Source organism: Nicotiana sylvestris, chromosome 12 (genome assembly GCF_000393655.2).
Source record: "Nicotiana sylvestris chromosome 12, ASM39365v2, whole genome shotgun sequence".
Classification (NCBI taxonomy): Eukaryota; Viridiplantae; Streptophyta; class Magnoliopsida; order Solanales; family Solanaceae; genus Nicotiana; species Nicotiana sylvestris.
In genome coordinates, this window is record NC_091068.1 from 32,417,911 (window position 1) to 32,440,563 (window position 22,653).

A 22,653-nucleotide genomic window follows, 5' to 3' on the forward strand; every position below is an offset into this window, starting at 1 on the left:
AAGAATGACCCCTTTCTAAATTTAGTAACAATTTAGCTTAAACTTACAATTCTACCCTTAATGAGAAGCTTTTATAACCACACAAATACTCTGGGCCCCTTTTTGACTTGTTTAGGACCACAAATTCTAAAAATCTTCATTTTTTCTTAAACTCTGTGCCCAACAGGTTCACATAAATTGGAACGGAGGGAATATAAGTTTCCCAACGTTAAGTTCCATATAAAATATCAAGAGCGAAACTGAAACAAGACAAAAGATATATATGTATGTATTTGTAAGTAGCTGGTGCAATTAACACATAATTTAAGAACATTAGCATAACTTTGTGACCCTATACCATCCTCCAATAGAAATCTCCAAACCTGTCGATATCTCATTTTAACCTCCATTTCCATTTTCAAATGCTTTTTTGCTTCTTTAAGTGGACTCCTCATTCCATATCTAGCATATGTGCACACAGCTCTTGTAAGAACCAAAGCTGGAGATTTCCCTTTTAACACCAAAACCTTTCATGTCATTATAGAGCTCAAGCAATACTCAAGTTCTTCCTTTAAAATACTCGAAGCATCGGACAACTAGGGGAAAGGAGGGAATTCAACTATATACAGAACTTGCACCTAAATTACTCTTTGGTGTAACAAGGAAAAAGTAACTGTATATCATTACAGAAGTTAGAACTGAAAGATATCTAACCTTACAAAGCAATGCAGGTACCAATTTGGAAGAAAGTAATACCTCACTAAAAGAAACCTATCCATCATTAGCCTGCTCATCATGATCAAGCTGGTCATGGCCAGAACCATAATTAATCCACGGTAACATAGACTCGAGCAAGACAGCAATTGCATTTCGATCAGACAAATCTTGGACACGGTTGTTTGCAGGTTGTGCATCATTTGGCACCTCTCTCCTCGGGTCAACCATGAAGTTTTGCAGGTTATCAGGAGGCAAAGTCGGAACTGAATCAGAGAAATCTGATACCAGCAAGTGAGAATACCTGGTAAAAGTAGACAGCTAAGTTTTAAAATCCACATGCATAAAGTGAATGGTTTACATAAGAAATGAGTAGTAACTGAAGATAATAGTACAATACAACAACCCAGTAAAATCCACTAGTGGGGTCTGAGGAGGGTAGAGTGTATGCAGACCTTACCCCTACCCCGGAGGGGTAGAGAGGCTGTTTCCGGAAGACCCTCAGCTCAAGAAGAAGAAAATAAACAATAAATAATAGTACAATATGCCTAAAAATAAGCAACACCATTTTCTTTTCTGTTGATGAGAGGAACAAGGCGAAAGGCAGCACTCACTCATTTTTCTCAGATGAAAAAGCTTCTTTTCGCACACACATCCAGTCTCCGGCATCATTTCCGTCATTCTGCAGTGTCTCAATTACTGAAAGTGCAGAATCCCTAACAAACTTCTGGAGATCAGGAAGCCTCCATATAAGGTAGCTCCTTTCAACATATATATTGATCAAGTGATCCAAGGAAGGTGTTCCTGTTTGATCAGAGCTAAAGAACTTGTGCTTGATTATGCTAGTCCAGGCTTTATCCTTCAAGGGTACCTTCGACACTAGCTTTTTCAAGACTGAAGGATGTAACATCAATGCCTGCTTCATGATATCTGTTGCAGAAGCTTTTAAATTTTCTGTCGTTATATCTTTAGCATGTTCCTCATTTTCAACATAGTAACGGCACACGGCAAGAGAATAGGAGTAATTTGGAAATAACCACAAAGAATTATCACTCTTATATTGCTCAGAGAACTGTTCAAGCCATGTATACTCCTCCGCTCTTAAAGAATAGTAGTCAATGCAGAACAAGACTCCCATTGGATCGTCTGAATCTAGTAGAAGCAATAATTTGCAAAGCTCAAGAGCAGACCGATGGCAGCCACGTCTATCCATGTTTTTCATGTGGGAGAAAAGCACGGTAAACAATGGCTTGTTGGTTTCACAACTATACTTAAGATGACAATTGCCCATCAAAGGAGTGAACAGTGGATGCCATGCACATTCCAATGCATACAGACATCTTGCAGTACAATCAGCCGACATTTGATGTTCACCACTGAATTTATAATATTCAGCTAATGTAATGAGTGACTCAACATGATATGGATGATGCAATAGAATATTCACGATACCATTAAAATCATGAACTGCCTTAGCACTTTCAAATGCTTCCTGGGCTTGGCTGTAGGATGATGTATGTACATACCTACGCGACATGAACCCAATTAGTTTGCACTTTAAAGTGATAAAACAAACTGCTGTTAGATGTACATCCATCCTCAAAGACAATAAGCATTATCATCAAAAGAAATAAAAATATAAGGTTAAAGTTTCAACTCATCTTCAGCTAAATCTTAGCTTCAACGATCAAAGTGAGTTGACAATTACCCCCCAAAAAAAGGATAACTTAAAATGTAATTAAACATAAAGCAAAGGAACCAAGATGCTGAAGCCCTTTTATTGCAGCTGTCCTCTCATATACAGGGCTCTCCTTTTGGTTGTTGGGATTTTTTCTACCCGTTCACCTTCTTTATTTAAAAGAAAATAAAAGCAAAAATTGATAAACATTCTATGTAGCCCATAGTCCTGCATGAGTTTAAGCCGTTCAGCAATCTGTTGGCAGGATATTATTTTTTAAAACGTCAAAATCTTATACAAGGACAATCAGATAAATAGAAGATTTGCATCTAGCTCAAATTAATACTCATTCAGGTTAAGTGGTAAAACACCAACAGATGGATCTTTACAATCAGGCAATATCTTTCCTACATCCATAAACTAGAACCATTTTTTCTTTTTTGTATTTCAATATGTCACTGACTACTAGCACATAAAAAACCTAAAAGCAATAATTTAACATTTCATGCTGAATGGAGGTCAACTACTAAGTTACCATGGTAGTCAAAACCGTCCTGCTAGCATATACTAAGAAGCACGAATCAGACTTGGAGAAACTCAGAAAGACAGCACGTAAATGCGAAGAGATTATACTTGCAAAAGTTTTTGTTAATGTACTTATGAAAGTTATAGTACAAAGACTAGGAAAAAATTAAATTATGATATTTGTGTCAACATACATACATACAAAATATATACACACACACACACACTCATATTCATGAGTTTGAGAATTCAAATTCAATAATTAAAGTAAATTTAGATCATGCCATGTCGATTTCTTACCCACAATTATTGTTTAGGAAATCCATATAAACTAGCTATTTCAATATTTCATAGAACTTTTGTGGTGCAATGTAGCCGACCCCACCGTGCTTGGAATTGAAGCGTAGTTGTTGTTGTTTTGGTGCAATAATATACAACTTCCTTTTTTTCTTTTTCTTTTTTGAGAAGGAAAAAAAAGAGAGTTTCATCTTCTTGCCTAAAAAGAGTTTCATCCAATTTTTTTAAGATAAAATACTAAATATTAACCAAAAGGAAGTTATACGGAACACATGCAACAAAAGTCAATTTCAATAGTCATTTTGTGCAATTTCTTATACTAATTATTATTTTAATCTGACCAAAAGGTAAACATATTTTATAGAATTTGCTAAATCAAGACTAATTCATATGTTTCAGAATCATCCAATGACAAATTACAAGAAAGAACATATTGTTCATGGTGAAAACTTATACTTTGCTCCTTATCTGTAGAACGTGGTCTAAATGTTTTGCTGTGTTTTATCTAGCACATTACACTGAATATTGCATTCATACCCCTGTGGCACTAGCAAAAGCATATTAATCTTGACATGTCAATACTATCAAGAAAAGCAATGACATTACCTAAAATAACAGATCCCATCTCTGGTTTCCACAAGCTCCATCGATAGTGATCCATCCCACCTTGGCCAATGTTCTAAAGGAGAAACAATAATAGTCTTCCGGTGGTTCTGGCTCCCACGTCTTCCGCCTCTTGGTTGTCTAGAACTTCCAGTTTGATGACTTTTTTCAAACGAATTTACCACTCTAGAACCAAATATCCTTTTTAGTTCGTTTTCTGCATTAAGAAATTTCGGGTCTACTTGTAAGACGGAAGATGTACACCACTTGACCACTTTTCCTCTGCCATTTAAATTTGTCGTATTAGATTTTCCAGGATCGTGAGCAACATGCTCAAGATGAGAAGAATCATCTTTAATTGATAGTTGTTCTAATGACTCGTTCCAAGAGTTCTCATTATCCTCCACTCTTGGTTGTGACTTCTCCTTGTTTTTCTTCTTTTTCTTTTTCTTTAATTTGCTATCTGACAACACAAATGCTTCAGGAGTGGCTTTCGTGGTGAAGGACTGCTTCTCATCGCTATTATGGATTGGGGATCCATCATCGTTATCTGCCTTGTTTTCCTGCAGCAATAATCCATCATTTGGCATGGCTTTTGTCAAGTAAGTATAAAATCAACAATGAAGCAACGGTCACACTCTATGAACCCCCCCCCCCCCCCAAAAAAAAAAAAGGAGAGAAAAGCTAGTTGCATATATTCTCACAGTCAGAAGTTTTTTCCCAACAAATCAGAAGATTAAAAAATAGAGACACAGTTACTTATCAAAGAAACAAAAAGAAAAGAAATAGAGAGACGGTTAAAATTATCATTAGGGTAGAATGCATAATCAACTGCACATGAAGAGGCATCTTATTTCTATACCAACTTAATCGTCAAGGAGCAATGTGAGTTTCTCAAAGCATGTCGATTGAGGAGATTTAACTGACAAGTAGGAAAAATCAAATATTTTTTTTTTAATAAATCAGATAACCATTTCATTGAATATGCACCAAGTTGATGCCAAAAAGTTAAAATAACTTAGCATTAAGCTTTCATACAGTCAATCCAACTATCTATATAAAAAGGAATGTTTTCTGCACCCAAAATTTATAAGTAAAATTAGAGCAAACTCTTGATTTTCAGTGTTGGATTTACAACTCCTTCAAACATCTTTTTGTTGTTTACTCCAACATAATATAAGACCAACTTACGACGATACATCTCTTCCTACTCGATTTATGCACTCCAAGCCAAACCAAAAGTAGGGGCAGTTACACATATCACAGAACGAGCAACAAAGAACAAAATGTCGCAGACAATGGACATACACTCAAACGGACTATTTCTTGTGAAATGGCGAGTATTGATTTGGTTAGTCCGGGATTTGAGTTCCCGAAAGCTAGCTCCCCGAGCATCACGGGGTCATAGTTTAAAACTCGGAGGATAATGCAGCCACCCCTCTATCCTTCTTCGCTTAAATACAGTTTTGGTTTGCAGCGGGGTTCCTACCCGTGATATGCGCTTAACCTACACATCATGTGATACGGTCTTACCACTAGACCAAAGTCTTGGGGACATATCAATATGAGTTTATCTGCACCACATTTCCAATTTGTCGCTTCTTCAATCTGAAATCCTACCAAATCTGTGACTTCTTCAATACAATGGGATATAATCAAATAGGTGAATCATTCGATCTACATTTTATATTTTTAAGGAGAACTCTACCTTCTCTTAAAAATCATAGAATATTCTTACAAGTTAAAATAGAGAGACATTCCATTGGTATGTTGATTTGAACTCACATGACTTTCTTTCTCTGCTTTCAAGTCCGATTGATGGATCTCTTGTTATTGATTGTTCATATACCACATCGCAGTCTTCAATTAAACCTTTACTCATTGATATTAGCCATCTTTTCCCCATGTTACATGGATTTGAAGCTTTGGGACAAGAATTAAAGGCCCTTATTTGGCAAAAATGGAGAATGGTAGCTTCGTAATAAAATCCACTCCTTGCTTACGTTGAGTAATAGGATGAGCATTTCTAATGAATCTTATCCGAAGGCGAAAGAACTTCTACTCTCTGGAAGGATTGTGGCATAAGAAGCGGTACTTTGGGCAAGAAAATTATCTTATTTTGAGCCTTGATAACCGATGCTTTATGTGTGAAAAGTAGAAACCATGGAAATTTTTTAGTGTCACTTTTTTGAGCCTTGGTAACCAATGTTTTAGTGTCATTTCTAATTACCTTGTTGTTGCTATTGTCTGTTTATTGCTTCATTTTCGCTTCTCTTGAGCCGAGGGTCTTCCGGAAACAACATCTCTACCGTCATAAGGTAGGGGTAAGGTCTGCGTACATTTTACCCTCCCCAGACCCCACTTGTGGGGTTTCACTGGGTTTGTTATTGTTGTTTTGGGCAGAGAAGTAACTCGGTTTGATGATAAGGGGACATTAGAGAAGGACGAAGGAGCATGGAAGCCAATTTTGAACATGAGAGGCTTATAATTCAAAGGAGATTTCTTTCCAAACACCTGTTTTAGGAGGTGGCGCCAGGGATCAATAAATATTTCATCAGTAAACATCAAGTTGGTGGGAAAATTTATTTATGAGTAGTGCATACTAATATAGTGTCTCTTGTTGCCTTTTCGAGCCGAGGGTCTCCTGGAAACAGCCTCTCTGCCCCTCGGGGTAGAGGTAAGGTCTGCGTACATATTACCCTCCCCAGACCCCACTTGTGGGATTACACTGGGTTGTTGTTGTTGTTGTTGTTGCATACTACTCAACACTAGTCATCCACACTTCTCCATCAAGCTTGACCGTCAACACATCATGGTATTCTCTCGCCAAATATACAAGTGGAATAAGAAGCTCTTTTAAAGCTTTCTACATCATTCAGACTATTTGGAAAAACTGCTTAATAGCCAACCAACTGGGCTGCAATGATTCCCCGTCACTTAAGATTATGCCCTATTCTTTCCATATTAATCCTACTGGCTTAATGGACCCTAAATTAAGGTGGGGTTTACCTTACATTTTAAATTAGCATCAGCTATCACGCTAAATTTTGGCACTTCCAGCTATGTTTTCTATGATATATGTGGAACCAGAAGTGGCAGTAGGATGAAGGCAATAGTTGGAAGCAACTATATTAACTATCAAAATGGAAAGCAGATCAAATCAAAATGCCTAATATTTCTGAAACTAGTATACAAACCTCGTCAGCAGCATCTTCAGGTTATACCCTGTTCTTATATATTCATCTTTCTTGCTTGAATAGGAAACCTTTTTAGATAAGTTCTTGAGTAGGAAACCTATATATCTAAAACAAGTAATGTGTAAGTACCAATTAGAATTATCAAGCAACTTTGATAGGTTATACTGTATTCTTGCATATTCATCTTCCTTACTTGAGCCGCAATCTTAAGCATCTCGATTCCTTTCATCGATGGCCCTTCACTACCATTTCAAGACACAGATTTATAGGAATCTATTCACGCCCAATATTGATCACATCCATTTGTTTCCACCCTAGTCTCATTGATATCTTGAAAACAAAATTTGAACTGGTCTATAATTTACTTACAAGTTACAACTGTACTTAACCATAAATCTAGGGTTGGATTCTATTCACTCGCACGCTTATTCTTAGCACTTTCAACTTTGTGTTTTGTGATTCATGTGGCCACAAAAACGAGGGTAGGAAAAAAAAACAATAGTCACTTAAAGCAATTCTATGAAATAATGTGTCTATAGCAAATAGAACTGTCAAACAGACCTTTCAAGGCATACCCGATCCTAACATATTCATTTAATTTTTTTACAGATTACATTGGGGTTCGCACGCACCTTGACTGTTGCACAAGGTATCTGATACCTCTCGCCAACACATGTATCAGATAACTTTGCCTATCAAGGTTTAGGCTGATGGGAAGAAATCGCTTAGCGGTTTTTGTCTGTGCTGAGAAGAAACCCTGGTCTCCAGGTTTTCGCCCACCTCATTGATCGCTACACCCTTAGGTGCTACTTGAATTGAATTGGAATCTTAAGCAGCCACCAATCCAATTCGATGACAGCTCTTACTTTAGAGTCTATAATTAAGATTCAAATTCAGCTCTTAATATTGTTTATAATTTACTTACTGGCTTGATCGCATTTATTAGGGTTTTTCTTTATTGGCACACTTATTCTTGGCACTTTCAGCTTTATTTTCTGTGATACTAACTGGAACAAATTCTATGAAATAAATCAACAATATAATTCATATAACAACTAATATTAAATAACAAGCTTTTTTTTACAATAGTAATAAACACAAAACCTGGTCGTCAACAGCATCGTCTTCGTCGTCAAGGAGATCGAATGGATTCCGAAAGGTAGCGGAAGAATGAGGAGGCGATTCAGATTCAGATTCTTCGTTGTTGTTGATGAGTTGTTGAGGCTCAGCTGGTTGTTCCTTTTCTTTCAAGATTTTTTTCATCAAACGAACCGACATTCTTTCACGGATTGTAAGAGCTAAGACGTTTCCCCAAATTCAATTGGCTCTTTACAGCCGCCCAATCTTTATTTCTTCCTTCGTTTACTTCTTTCTGGTTCTGTGTTTTAGTTGCGCAACAATTCGGAGCCTTAAAGCTAATCCAAGGTTTATATGCTAGTGCCAACTGCCAGGTGTAAAAGAATTGATGCAACTCGGCTAGGCCTTTTTTCCTTTCTTTTTTTCTAGTTGGTTGCTTGGTTGGAAAACAAGTTACCACATTTATAATAGAGGAATTAGTAATACAATAACAATAACAATAACAATAAATAATCCCACAAAGTAAGATCCGGATAGGTAGAATGTTCGCACACCTTACCCCGACCTTTATGAAGGTAGAGTAGTTATTTCCGATAGAGCTCTAGCTCAAAAAAAATTTAAAAGAGGCCGACACAACAAGTAGTAATAATAGCCAGATAAAGGGATAAGGTGATAGTATAATCAAAGTGATAGAAATAGCATACAACAAAAGAAATCTGCGGATAGGAAGATACGAGATTAATATTAATGCTACCGGCATGAAAAGGAGATGTGCATGCCTAACTGCTAACATTCTACCCTATTTTCAACGCGCATCTGTCTATCAAGGGTCATGTCCTCACTAATCTGGAATAGCGTAATGGCATGCCTAATCACCTCTCTCTAATACTTCTTAGGCCTAGCTTTATCGCTCATCAGTCCCACCATAGTCAATCTCTCACACCTTCGCACCGGTGCATCTACACCCCTCCTCTTCACATGAACATACCATCTCAGCCTAGCTTCATGCATCTTGTCTTCCATGGAGGTCACTCCTACCTTGTTCCGAATGTCGTCATTCCTAATCTTGTCTCTCATGGTATGACCACACATCCATCTTAACATCCTTATTTCTACTACTTTTATCTTACATACATGGATGTTCTTGACAGGTCAACTCTGGTCCATACAACATAGTCGGTCTAATCGCCACTCTATAAAGCTTTCCTTTAAGTTCTGGTGGCACCTTCTTATCATACAAAACTCTGCAAGCTAACCTCAATTTCATCCATCGGCTCCAATTCGATGTATGACATCCTTGTCAATCTCTCTATTACCTTGGATAATAGATATGAGGTACTTGAAACTCTCTTTCTTGGAGATGACTTGTGAATCTAGCTTCATATCACGTCGTTTTCAGGAGTCACCTCGCTGAATTTTGCATTCCAAGTACTGTGTTTCAGTCATGATCAACTTGAAACCTTTACCTCCAGGGTCTATCTCCAAACCTCCAGTTTCGTGTCTGGTCAATTAGTACTATATCATCCGCAATATGAGATGCATCATGGCACATCCCCTTGAACGTGCCATGTCAAAACATTCATTGCCAAGGGAAAGAAAAATGGGTTAATCGTGGACCCTTGATGCAATCCTACCATGACTGAAAATTGTTTCGAGTCTCCTTCCACCGTTCTAACCTGGGTTATATCGCCATCATACATGTCTTGATCACTTTAGTTTATGCTACAAGCACCTTTCTAGCCTTCATAATTCTCCAAATAACCTCCCTTAGGACATTATCATAAGCTTTCTATATATCAATGAACATGTACAAGTTCCTCTTTATGTCCCTATATTTATCCACTAGTCTCCCAATAAGGTGAACGACTTCAGTAGTCGAACGCCTCGGCATGAATCTGAATTGGTTCACCAAATAGATATATTTCTCCTCATCATCCTCTCTCAAAATTTTATAATGTGATTTAGCAACTTGATACTACTATAGTTTTTGTAATTTTGGATATCACATTTATCTTGTATACCGGAACAACTATACCCCGCCTTCATTTTTCAAGCATCTTCTCCATCTTAAAATGACATTAAACAACCCAGTAAGCCACTACAAAACTGCTCTGTCTGCATCCTTTCAAAATTTCACAGGGATCTCGTCTAGCATGATCGCTATACCTTTGCTCATTTTGCGCATAGCCCCCCAAACCTCTTCAACTTCGATACGACTGCAATACCCAAAATCATGACTACTCTAGAAATGCTCCAAGTCCCCTAGCACAATTTTCCTGTTCCTCTCTTCGTTCAAGAGTGCATGAAAGTACGTCTACCATCTTCGTCTAATATGTGTGTCATCCACAAAAACCTTGTCATCTTCGTATTTGATGCACTTCACTTGATCTAGGTCACGAGCCTTCATCTCTTGGCCTTAAATTCTTCATACAAACGTCCAAACGTTGCAGTTTTAGCCTCCATAATATCTAACTTCGCATCTTCTTAGCCTTCTTATACCCTTCCCTATTCATACCCCTCTCCTCCTCACATTTGCTCTCCACTAGCTTCAAAATACGCCATTTTCTTAGCTTTCACTTTTCTTTGAACTTGTCCATTCTACCACCAGTCTGCTCTGTGTCTACTAGGTTAACCATTTGAGACTCCTAATACCTCTCTAGCCGCTTTCCGAATGCAATTTGCTATCGATTTCCACGTAATATTCGCGTTCCCATTGCTCCTCCAAACCCCCATTGTCTGCAGCTTCTCCCACAAAAATTATTTCTTGTTATATATATGGTTATTGTAGAAAGCAATACGTATATTAGTTGTACATGATTCCAAATAATAAGGCAATACCAAATTCAACACCATAATATTTCATCAAATACCTTAAATCAAACAATTCATTTTGAGGTTAGGAGAAACGATAGATAATGGGAAATGGGCCATGAGATTGGATCTTATTCTATGGAAGGCCGTGCGAAAAGCGAAACTTGAGTCAAGCCAAATCGAGCTTACTAAATATTAAGTCGGGTCGAGCTTAAATGATCTTGCTATAATATTTAGTTAAGATGAGTTGATCTGAATCAAGCTCGAGCTGACTCTTTAATTGTAACACACCGGAAAATTTTCAAATGTTTAAGGCCTCGTTAGAAGGTATTGATCGCTAAGCGTATTATTTGTAAGCTAACACAAACTACGATTATGGATAAATCCATTTGGGTATGCGGACATGTATTGTACATTATTTGAAGGGTGTTAGAAGTAGGGAGAAGTAGCTTGGAACCAGTTAGAATTGTTGAAGGAAAAAAGATGCCCAAAGTCGCTCTTGACCTAATTTAAAACGAGCATATCTCCTTTGTGTATAATAAGTTATGCTTTGTATAAAGTATCAAACTAGAATTCTTTGAGTCTAGATTCCAATGGTTTAAATCATTTACCATTTGGACTTTTGTATGAAAGGTTATTTACAATTTACTTAACATTGTCCAACATACGCGCCCGACTGCACGACCGCGTACCTGAGAGTGCACTTGAAGAAGTTGGCTGCCCCAAGTGCGCGACCAGATGATTTGGGGTCAAATTTTAGGAGTTCTTTGGGGATTTTGAAGAGAATTTCGACCAAGGCTTCACTTAGATCATACAAGGTGAGTTTTTATCCAAGTTTTATGTTAATTCAAGATTATTAACACTAATAGTAACAAGATTCAACCGTGGAATTTGTTAGATTCTTCCAAATCCTCCAAGAACAAAAAATGGAAAATTTCAAGATTTGTCTTCAAGAAGTAATCCCACTACTCAATCTTCATGTATTGTGTATAACCAAGGTAATTTGGAGTAATAATCATGATTTGGTTAAGTTGGGATATGAAACCTAGAAATAGTTATTGTGAATAAGATTGACTCGTGGGCAGAGATGATGAATAGTGTCAATTTGGTAAAAATGAGTTACTCTTTATAATCTTGTGGGCAATTCAATTATTGAATTTTGTATTGTTGTGTATGCAATGAAAAATTAAGAGTTAAACTCAAGAACTCACTTTTGTAGTGGAAATATCGATTTTTACTGTACTTGTAAAGTTGGACCTAAGTATTGAACACTTAGTTGACTTTGTTGATGTTATCATAATATGTCGTTGATGAATATGAGTTGTTATGTAGATATTGTCTTGTTGGCAACGTTTGAGAGTTCTAAATGAATTGGAGCTTTATAGTACTATTTGGAGCTTGGACTTAAGGTAAGTTGATTAAAACTTACTCTACTTGAGGGATTTTATCTAAACACATAGTTTGACTTGATACATGAGATTGTCCGTAAATGTGCATCCGTACTTGTTGGGACAAACGAGAAAGAATGTCACCATGGTCTTTGAGTCTTGTTGCATATGAAATGGTGTCATATTTTTTGTTGTAAAATCTTATTTTTCAAAAACTTATTAACAAATGACACTTGAGGCAAATGTTATACTCCCTCTATTTTAATTTATCTGAACATATTTGACTAGGCACGAGGTTTAAGAAAAAAGAAAGAAATTTTGAACTTGTGGTGTAAAATGAGGCACATATATTTTGTGTGGTTATAAATTGATTATGCCCAACTATGCCTTATAAAAAGGACAAGCGGTCATTGCAAATATAATCTGAGTATTTAGCCCAGAATCGAATCCCACAGGGAATTAACCTACCAACTACTTTTGTCAGACTCACTGAATTCTCCGTAATCAACTTCCCATATATATTTTGAATAACACTTGGTGATATTTCTACTAACTATAACTGAATAAAATTAAGTAAACTAAAAGCTAACTATGACTGAGTTGTAAACAAATAAGAGAAGGATCTAAGGTTGTGATTTTCCCTATTGATGGGATCCCTTCCTGTTATGTTTCGTATAGATTTGCATAATCGTCTCTATCGATCATGAGCACTCTTACTACCGTAACTCTCTCCCGAGTAATTACGATAATTTACTAGACGCACTCTCCCGAGTTACGCTAGCTGGCTTTTATTACAGCTCACTTAGATTGCACCCAAGATTATTGATTTTGGCCACGCTTAGCCCATTCTAGAGTGGATCAGCTATTTATTTATTCTTTTCTTTCTTCTTTCACACGTACTCAACTCTGAGGGGCTTTTCTTGCTTTAATTTAGCTCCAAACACTGTCCTAAGTCCTTATAAGCATGACTTGCTACTACAAAACATAAAATTCACAATTAGAGCCATTTTATCGTCATTTAACCTTCCTAGAACATTGAAGTGTAGTCAAGTTGGGGCATAAATAGTCGCCAAACTACATGAATCTAACCTATTATCAACATCCCACACTTAAATCATTGCTAGTCCCCGAGCAATCCATCATACTCTACAAAGGTTCCTTCACTAAGTTTTTCCCTAACGTATCACACCAAGAACATATCACCAAAGTTGCATCTAGTAGTGTAACATCTTTGCCTCAAGAGTCGACTCTCACGTGCCGTGCAATATTCCTACTTACTCAAATTACTCTATACAGAGGTCAAGACTTACCTTTCCTTCGTGAATCAAATGCCCTCACATCCTACAAGAGAGTAGTTCCACAAGAAATAATATTAAGAATAATTACGAACTCAAATAGACAAAATTCACTCACTCTCAAAAAGAACATTCATATGCCACAAAGATGCACCATAGGCTTGCCCGTAGTGTACTACTCTAGTAATCGAGCTCATTCAGTCTAATATCAATTAGGACTTCATTTGGTTGTAATGTAGGTTAAGGGACGGGGAGGATATATTTGAATATAGTGACTAACCTTCCTAAGCACTTTTAATACAATCACTTTCGCATTCAGAATCATACTTATGTCAGACCAAACATTCCATCACACTTCTATTTATAATACCCCAACTCTTTTAGGTGAAATTGTATTAAGTCACCACTTATCAAGGACTACATTTACTTATTTTCTTTTCTCTTTTTTTTTAAGTGTCGCTTATTCTTTGATTTTTCAAAACACTGCACTTTTTTTCTCTATTTCATTGGTTCCACTCAAAAATCAAACTACCACCCCACACTTTAACTTTTGCATATTTCATAATCATTCATGTGCTCATGGGAGGTAAAGAGGTTCAAACAAATGGGCCGTTCAAAAAATTGGGTAAGGTTTGTAATGTGGTTGCCAAAGAAACAGGCTTATAGGCTCAACGGAGTTAACTACGATGTATCGCATTTAGGCGGGTCTACTTTATATATCTGGCTTAACAAAGAAATGCATATATCAGTTCTAAGACTGAATAAACCTACTATTTTGCTTTGCAAACACACAGGGCAAGTTCTAGACATCAAATGGAGAGCATAGACTACAATACAACTCACACACACATGACACATGACTCACTCCAGATTGGCTTATCAAAACACTCTCGTTTGAGTACTCAAGTCAGTTACAAACATACAATTTAAGGCACTCTAACAAGAATCAACAACTGAGAATAAGCGTCACACTCTAGTATCTACTGTGTTCAGGTGTATCAACGCTAAGGGATTCTCTTCCTATCTCAGCTCATAGCCCATAAGTACCAAATAAAAACTAGAAACAAAATAAACAAAAATTAACTACACCCGGTTTAAGCAAAACCCTTAGAAAAGAACCGCGGCCCAAAGAAAAATCAAGGGTGAGTTATTACACTACCTAAAACAAAAAATCTTTTTGGTATTTTCTTTAGACTTACTTCCCTCAAGAAACTGTCTAGAAGATCCGTCATCAGGAAGAGTCCAACATATTTCTGGTTTATATATATATTTAAAGGTTGACTTAGACCCTCAAGAACCCCACCGAATGAGATCCGTCGTCGGGACAAGTCGACTCACTTAATTCGACTGCTACTCAAAGCCACAAAACAAAAAAACATAAAACAATCATGTTCTTACATATATACATATACACCGAAGTATCCCCCACCCCACACTTAAAAAGAAGACATGTCCTCATGGCATACAAAATAAAGAAATGTGAGGTAAAGGAACTTCCCTGATAGATCAATCTTGATCGGAGACCGTCCCCGGATCCAGATGACACGCACGACCCAGAGCTCGTAGCCAGCCCATTATTTTCTTCTCATATTTAACCTGATGGGTGGCCATCTCATCAACATGCATACCTAAGTCCGCGACCGAGGTATGCAACTCTGCCACCTCTTGCTCTAATGCTGCTAACCGGGTAACCCGACCAACCCTAGATGGTCCTGCAGCTTCTGCAACCTGCTCATGGGCGGGCGACTCGGCTCTTACTTCCTCCTGCTCATCTTCTCCCTCCGTAGATGCATCAGAGTCAGCACTATCATCACCACAAAGTGCCATAGGCTCCTTCCTAGTAGTCACCTTATCAGCTCCAAACTTTGCCTCTCTCGGCACTTTTCCATCCACACTCAAATTTTCTGGCACCCGAGATTCCCCTCAAAGCCTAGTTACTTGGAGGCCTTATTAGAAAAATGGTCCTGAGCCGCGGCAGAGACAAACCTATTACTATCAAAAGGATGAGCAGGAGCTGAAGCGCGCGCTTTGGAGGATCCAGCTTGACCGCTGGATGAAGTACCGATGGTTCGGCATTTCTTGGAGGGTGCCATAGTACTTGGAAGAAGATTGTCATTAGCACAACACAAAAGATGATACTCAACTGCGGTTACTCAGACTTTACCCTTACAATTGCTCACAATTATTATTGACACGCATTGTGGCATTTTAACAAACATGTTGTTGGCAGCATTCACCGGAGCCCCCAATTAATCATGTTATAACCTAATTACCACCACATTTGCCCCAAATTCACCCAACTAAGGCAAGGGATACAACTCCACAAATACCACCACCCACAAGCACTACGTATACACTACAAGTTACTTCTAAGAAAAGAGAAGAAAAACTACTGCATAATCAAGAATTCAAAAGAAAACCCAACAAATATTGGCAAAAAGAAAACCTTACCTGAAGTGGAGGGAGATTGTGAGAAGTGAAGAAGAAGAGTGGTGGGGATGGAATTGGCAAGGAACTTTGGGGGGATTAGGGTTGGGATTATTTGGGAATGGGAGAAGTGAAGAATAAGAGGGGTTTTAGTCGTGGGGGGAGGGGGGGAGAGAGAGAGAAGAGGGGTTTGATGTGTGATAGGAGAAGGGGGGTTAGGGTTGGGTTAAACAAAATAATACAATTAAAATACAAAATAAGAAAATAAAATATAAAAAAATGTTAACTTATACAAAGCAGCAGACGGAAAGGGACTAGCGCGGCCCAAGCTTGGCCGCACTAGTGGGCGAAACGATAAGGCAGAATACCTTGCCATGTGCGTGGTCACTAGCGCGGTCTGAGCGCACCCACGCTACTAGGCGGAAATCTAAGGCAGAATACTTTGCCATATGCGCGATCACTAGCGCGGTCTGAGTGCACCCGCGCTATTGGGCCTCGAGATTTTTCAAATTTTTTTTACCTATTCCTTCAGCGTCTGATGGACTTATCACTCGCCCAAGCTCACCTGCACTGGTTAGTACTTACTAAAATCAAAAATAACAAATTCTAACTATACTAAAGTCACTACGTATTAGGTTGCCTCCCAACCAGCGCCTTAGTTAATGTCGTGGCACCACAAATACAACAAATCAATGGGTTCCCTCCCATGAAGCGCTTGATTTAACGTCGTGGCACGACACAGATGGATCACTGACACTTCCTTGGTTTCATCCATGCCCACATATGGTTTCAATCTTTGCCCATTGACTCTAAATGTGTTAGAGTCTTTCTGAGGCAATCTTTATGGCACCTGAAGGTAGAACTTCGACCACCCGAAATGGTCCAGACCATCATGACTTGAGTTTACCCGGAAATAGCCTTAATCTTGAGTTATAAAGCAACACCATGTCTCCGGGATTGAAATTTCACTCAACAATGTTCTTGTCGTGTAACCTCTTCTTTTTCTCCTTGTATAACCTTTTTCTCTCGAAAGCAAGAAATCAGAACTCGTCTAGCTTATGCAATTCTGTGACTCTATTTGTTCCCGCAGCCTCAATGTCAAGATTTAGCTATTTTATTGCCCACCAAGCTCTATGTTCTTGTTCTACTAGCAAGTGACAGGCCTTCCCGAACACCAAATTGTATGGTGACATACCAATTGGTGTTTTGAGAGCGGTTATGTAGGCCCAGAATGCATTATCTAGCTTTTTCGCCCAATCAGTTCTTGTGGCATTCACAATCTTGGTCATCACACTCTTTATTTCTCTATTCGACACTTTTACCTGTCCATTGGTCTGAGGATGATATGGGGTTGCCACCTTGTGGTGCACATCGTACTTTGCTAGCAATTTCTCGAAGGCTCGATTGCAAAAGTGAGTGCCTTCATCACTGATAATAGCTCTCGGATTCCTGAAATGGGTGAATATATTCTTCTTTAAAAACCCCACCACCACCCTTGCATCATTGGTGGGGAGTGCTGCAGCTTCCACCCATTTAGACACGTAATCTACAGCAACAAGTATTTACTTATTGCCAAAGGAGCTGACGAAGGGGCCCATGAAGTCTATCCCCACATATCGAACACTTCAACCTCTTGAATTGGGTTCATAGTCATCTCATAGCGACGGGAGATGTTCCCGATTCGCTGACATTCATCACATCCCTTCACCCATTGATGTGCATCCTTAAACACGGTTGTCCAGTAGAACCCGGATTTTAGAACTTTTGCTGCTATCCTGACTCTTCCAAAATGTCCGCCATATGTCGATGCGTGACATGCCTGCAAAATAGAAGATTGTTCTCTCTCAGGGACACACCTCCGGATCATATTGTCAACACAAATTCTATACAGATAAGGTTCATCCCAGTAATATATGTGGTTGTCATGGTAAAACCTTTTCTTTTGCACAGAGGAAAGGTCATAGGGAACTATACCGCTTGCCAGGTAATTTGCAATGTCTGCATACCATGGCACTTCCTCAATGATTGTGATGAGTAACTAATCGTCTGGAAAGGTTTCCAAAATATCCTCTGTCTCAACTGAGTTTTGAGCTCCTTCAAGTCGCGATAGATGATCAGCGACCTAGTTTTCCATGCCCTTACGTTCACGAATCTCCAGGTCGAACTCTTACAGTAGCAGCCAATGAATCAGACGCGGTTTGGACTCCTTCTTTTCAATCAAGTACCTGAGAGCAGCATGATCAGTACATACAATTACCTTAGGGCCAATCAGGTATGATCTGAACTTGTCGAATGCGAACACCACATCCAGCATCTCCTTTTCAGTCATAGTGTAGTTCAGCTGGGCTCCGCTCAACGTTCCACTGGCATAGTAAATTGGGTGCATTATCTTGTCTTTTCGATGTCCTAGTGATCACGCTCAACTATGTATATTAAAAGACTAAGCAAGCGTTGCAAATATAATCCGGGATATTATGCCCCGAGTCGGATCCCACAGGGAATTAACGTATCAAGAGAAACCTTTAAAGTACTAAATTCTTATGAGTCAACCTTCTCAAACTTTGTAAATAATAAGTGGTGTTATGGTCACTACTCCAACTAACAGAATCGATAAAACATTAACTACTACGCAGTTGTAGACAATTGGAATAAAGGTCTAAGGTAATGGTTTCCCCCGTTGTTGAATTCCTTAGTCCTATGTTTCTTATAGTTATGAATTAGTTGTCTCTATCGATCATGAACTCTCCAGCTATCATAACTCTCTCTCAAGTAATTATGATAATTTACTAGATACACTCTCTCAAGCTACACTAGCTAGATTCGCATTACAGTTCACTTAGATCGCACACGAGGTATCATTATCTGTACTCCAACCTCTAAACCCTCGGTTATGACTCTCGCCTATACTCCGGGAGTAATGTTGTTCAAACAATTACCTAAATATGCACTCTCTCTCAAGAAAATACATAATAAATAGGAATGACTAATTGAGGATCCTTTCAACTAACCAAAATCAAAACGTAGTTGAACAAATAGAGGTTAACAACAAGTTCATCCACAACGGGTTCACCCAAAACCTTAGATTAAAAGAGTTAGCTACTCATAACAATGATGTTCATCACAATAATTAAATTCATTACAAATCATAAAAATAAAAGGAAGAAGAGAAGAACTTGATGTAGAATACTCCTCCTTGCCTCTGGCCTTTCCTTTTCTTGCTCTCAGCTATCAAAAGCTGCACACACACTCCTTGGGCGAGCTTGACCTTCTATATGTTAAGTGAATATGCCCCCCCAAACTTCCAAATTTACCCCCATGAATTATTTTCCGGAAATGGGCTAGCGCGACCGCGCTAGTGGGCGCGCTAATGCCCGCGCTAGTAGCCTTACCATTCTCCTCGACCATCTGGGCTAGCGCGGTCGCGCTAGTGGACGCGCTAATGGCCGCACTAGTCCAGGCCTTCATTTGGTTATTCTTTTTCTCGCCGTCTCGCTTACTCAGCTCCTAGGGGTCTTTCTTGCTTCAATACAGCTCCAATCACATCTTTAAGGCCTTATATAAGCTCCTCATTCCTGCAACACAATTTAGAGCTCATTTTTCATCATTTGATTATATTAGAGCATTGAAATATAATCAAGCTGGGGGCAAAACAATCATCAAATGACATAAATCTAGCCTAATATCAATACGCCACACTTAAATCTTTGCTAGTCCTCGAGCAATCCACCACCTTTTATGAAGGTTCCTTCACTAAGCATTCTTCCCTAACACATCACACCACGAACAGATCACATGAGTTACACCTAGTAGTGAACAATCTTAGCCTCAAAAGTTGACTCTCACGTGCCGTGCAATATTCATACTTTCTCAAGCTACTCTACACAGAAGTCAAGACGTGCCTTTCCTTCATGAATCATATGCCCTCACCTTTACACAAAGAGAGTAGTTCCACATATAATGATATTTAGAACAATTAGGAACTTAGATAGATGAACTTCACTCACTCTCAAAAAGAACATTCACATGTCACAAAGATGCACCATAAACTTGTCCGTAGTGTACTACTCTACTAATTGAGCCACTCAGTCTAAGATCAATAGGACTTCACTTGGTTGTAATGTAGGCTAAGGGACGGGTAGGATATATTTGGTGTAGTGACTAACCTCCCTAAGCACTTTTTAATACAATTACGTTAACATTCAAAACCATACTTCTGTCAACCAAACATTTTACCACCGTTCTTTTATTTACCACAACCCCATCCATTAGGTGCAATTATAGAAAACCACAACTTCTCAACCACTATATTATTCTCTTCTTTTTTTATGATGGTGCTTCATTTCTTATGCGACAAAATTCTACACCTTTTTTCGATTTTTGTGGTTCCACTCAAAAACCAAACCCCACCCCACACCTTTGCCTTTGCATAATTCTCAATACCATTCAAGTGCTTATGTGAGGAAAGAGGATTCAAATAGAAGGCTATTCAAACAATTGGGTAAGGTTTGCAATGTGGTTGCCAAAGAAATAGGCTTATAGGCTCAACGAGGTTAACTAAGATGTATTGCAGTTAGGTGGGTTTACTTTATAAGTCTGGCTCAACAAGGAATTGCCTATATCATTTCTAAGACTGAATGAAGCTACTATTTCGCTTTGCAAACACACAAGGCAAGTTCTAGGCATCAAATGTGAATCATGGAATACAGTTAAACCCACACATATGGCACATGACTCATTCAAGATTGGCTTATCAAGACACTCTCTTCTAAGTATTCAAGTCAGTGACGAATATACAATTTAAGGCACTTTAGCAAGAATCAACTATTGAGAATAAGCGTTACACTCTAGTGTCTATTGTGTTCAGGTGTAATAACGCTAGAGGCTTTTCTTTTCGAATTTAGCTCGTTAGCCCATTAATCCTAATTTAAAAACTAAAAAGAAAACAAAATGAATACAATACTACCTATACCTGGTTCAAGTTAAACCATTGGAAAAGAACCGTGGCCCAAAGAAAAACCAAGGGGGAGTTACTACACTACCTAAAAAAAGAAAATAATAATAAATTTTTTTTTTGTAATTTTAAATTGTTTTTTTTATATACTGACTTCCCTCAAGAAAATTATCTAAAGGATCCGTCATCAGGAAGAGTCTTCATTTTCTTTTTTTTATGCTCGACTTAGTCCAAGCTACTTACCTATTTTAAACTAATCAACTCCTACTTAATCATCAAAAATCAAAGCTAAACCACCAAAACAATCAAAACAAAACAAAACCAACCAAAATCAATTAGTCAAAGGTTACAATTACATATATACAATGAAGTATCCCACCCCACATTTATAATGAAGACATGTCCCCATGGCTTTAAAAATTAAAGAGTAGTGAGGTAGAGGTACTTCCCTGATGGCTCACTCCTGGTCGGAGACGGTGTCGGTGTTCACATTGCACGCGTGACCCAGAGCTCTCAACCAGCCCAAGAACTTCTTTTCAGACTTCACTTGTCTGTCAGCCACGACCTCAACATGAGTAAGTAAATCTGTGACTGAAGTACGTAACCTAGCCATCTCTTGTTCCAAATTGGTTATGCGGGTGCTCTTGCGTGGCTGTGAAGATGTGGATGCCCTAGATGGCACTACAACTGCTACAGGGTGCTCCGGGGACTGGGATTCGGTCCTCATATTCTCCTCTTCTTTATCCTCATCGTCTGAGTCGTCCGAGCTACCACTACTCTCTTCCTCTGGTGCTGCTGGCTCCTTTCCCGTGGTTACTTTGTCCGCTCGGAACTTGTGGTTCTTTTTCACAAGGCCATCCGCAGCTAGATTCTCGGGCACTTGAGCATACCTGCAAAGTTGAGTTATTAAAGAAGGGAAGAATAATCCATACCTTTTTATTTGGTTGCGGATGAATATCTCGTCATGTATTACTTTAGCGACGTCGAAGTTGTACCCATTGATGAAGCACCAAATCAAAGCAGCTCTGGGCCCATTTACCTCTGTAGTATTGTGGGATGGAATCAAACGGTTGTTGATCAGATATAGCCAGCATTTCGCTTCAAAAGTGAGCGCGGAGGAATGGAACTTCTCACCATATTGCATCCAACCCACATCTTTCCCCGGTGCACAGATTGTTTCAAAGAATCTTTGACACTTTTCCTATGTGGGGTTACAACCATACTCATATAAGTCATCATAATCAATGACATGAGGGGGTAGCTGGTACGCCATCCTTATCGCCTCAACAGAGGCATTCACCACTTTCCGTCGTACTGTGATGATTCCATTGTCATTTTCAGGTGCGTTGGCGTAAAATTCCCTCACAACCATTACATTACCCTCACGGGGCTCATTTATGAATGTTTATAGCCCACGTCTCATCAGCTCCTCGTACATGTGAGGGCAATGTCGTTGGAGCGATCGGACGTCAATACCCCTCTCAGGAATTGGCTTTTTAGAAGCCTTCTCAGCAAAGCGGTCATGGGATTTAGCCGAGACAAATTTGGTATTATCGAAAGGGCGTTCAGTGGCAGCCCCGCGTGTTCTGAATGAGCTTGCTTGTCTGTTAGAAGATGGACCGGCTGTGCGTTGTTTCTTCGTTGGAGCCATTGTACCTGAAGAACGATAACAAATAAGTACTTCCCAACAACAAAAATTGTGACGCACTGC

At 38.7% G+C, this 22,653-nt stretch overlaps 1 protein-coding gene across 1 annotated transcript; it reads right to left on the reverse strand.

The window, feature by feature from the left end:
* Nucleotides 1–240: 240 nt before the first annotated feature.
* On the reverse strand, nt 241–8,411 carry LOC104223832 (uncharacterized). The gene is made up of 4 exons (XM_009775332.2): nt 8,098–8,411; nt 3,800–4,359; nt 1,308–2,219; nt 241–997 (listed from the first exon to the last, which is right to left on the reverse strand). The coding sequence occupies exons 1-4, from the start codon at nt 8,269–8,271 to the stop codon at nt 751–753; spliced, it is 1,893 nt and encodes a 630-aa protein (XP_009773634.1). The 5' UTR covers nt 8,272–8,411; the 3' UTR covers nt 241–750.
* Between the last annotated feature and the right edge of the window lie 14,242 nt (nt 8,412–22,653).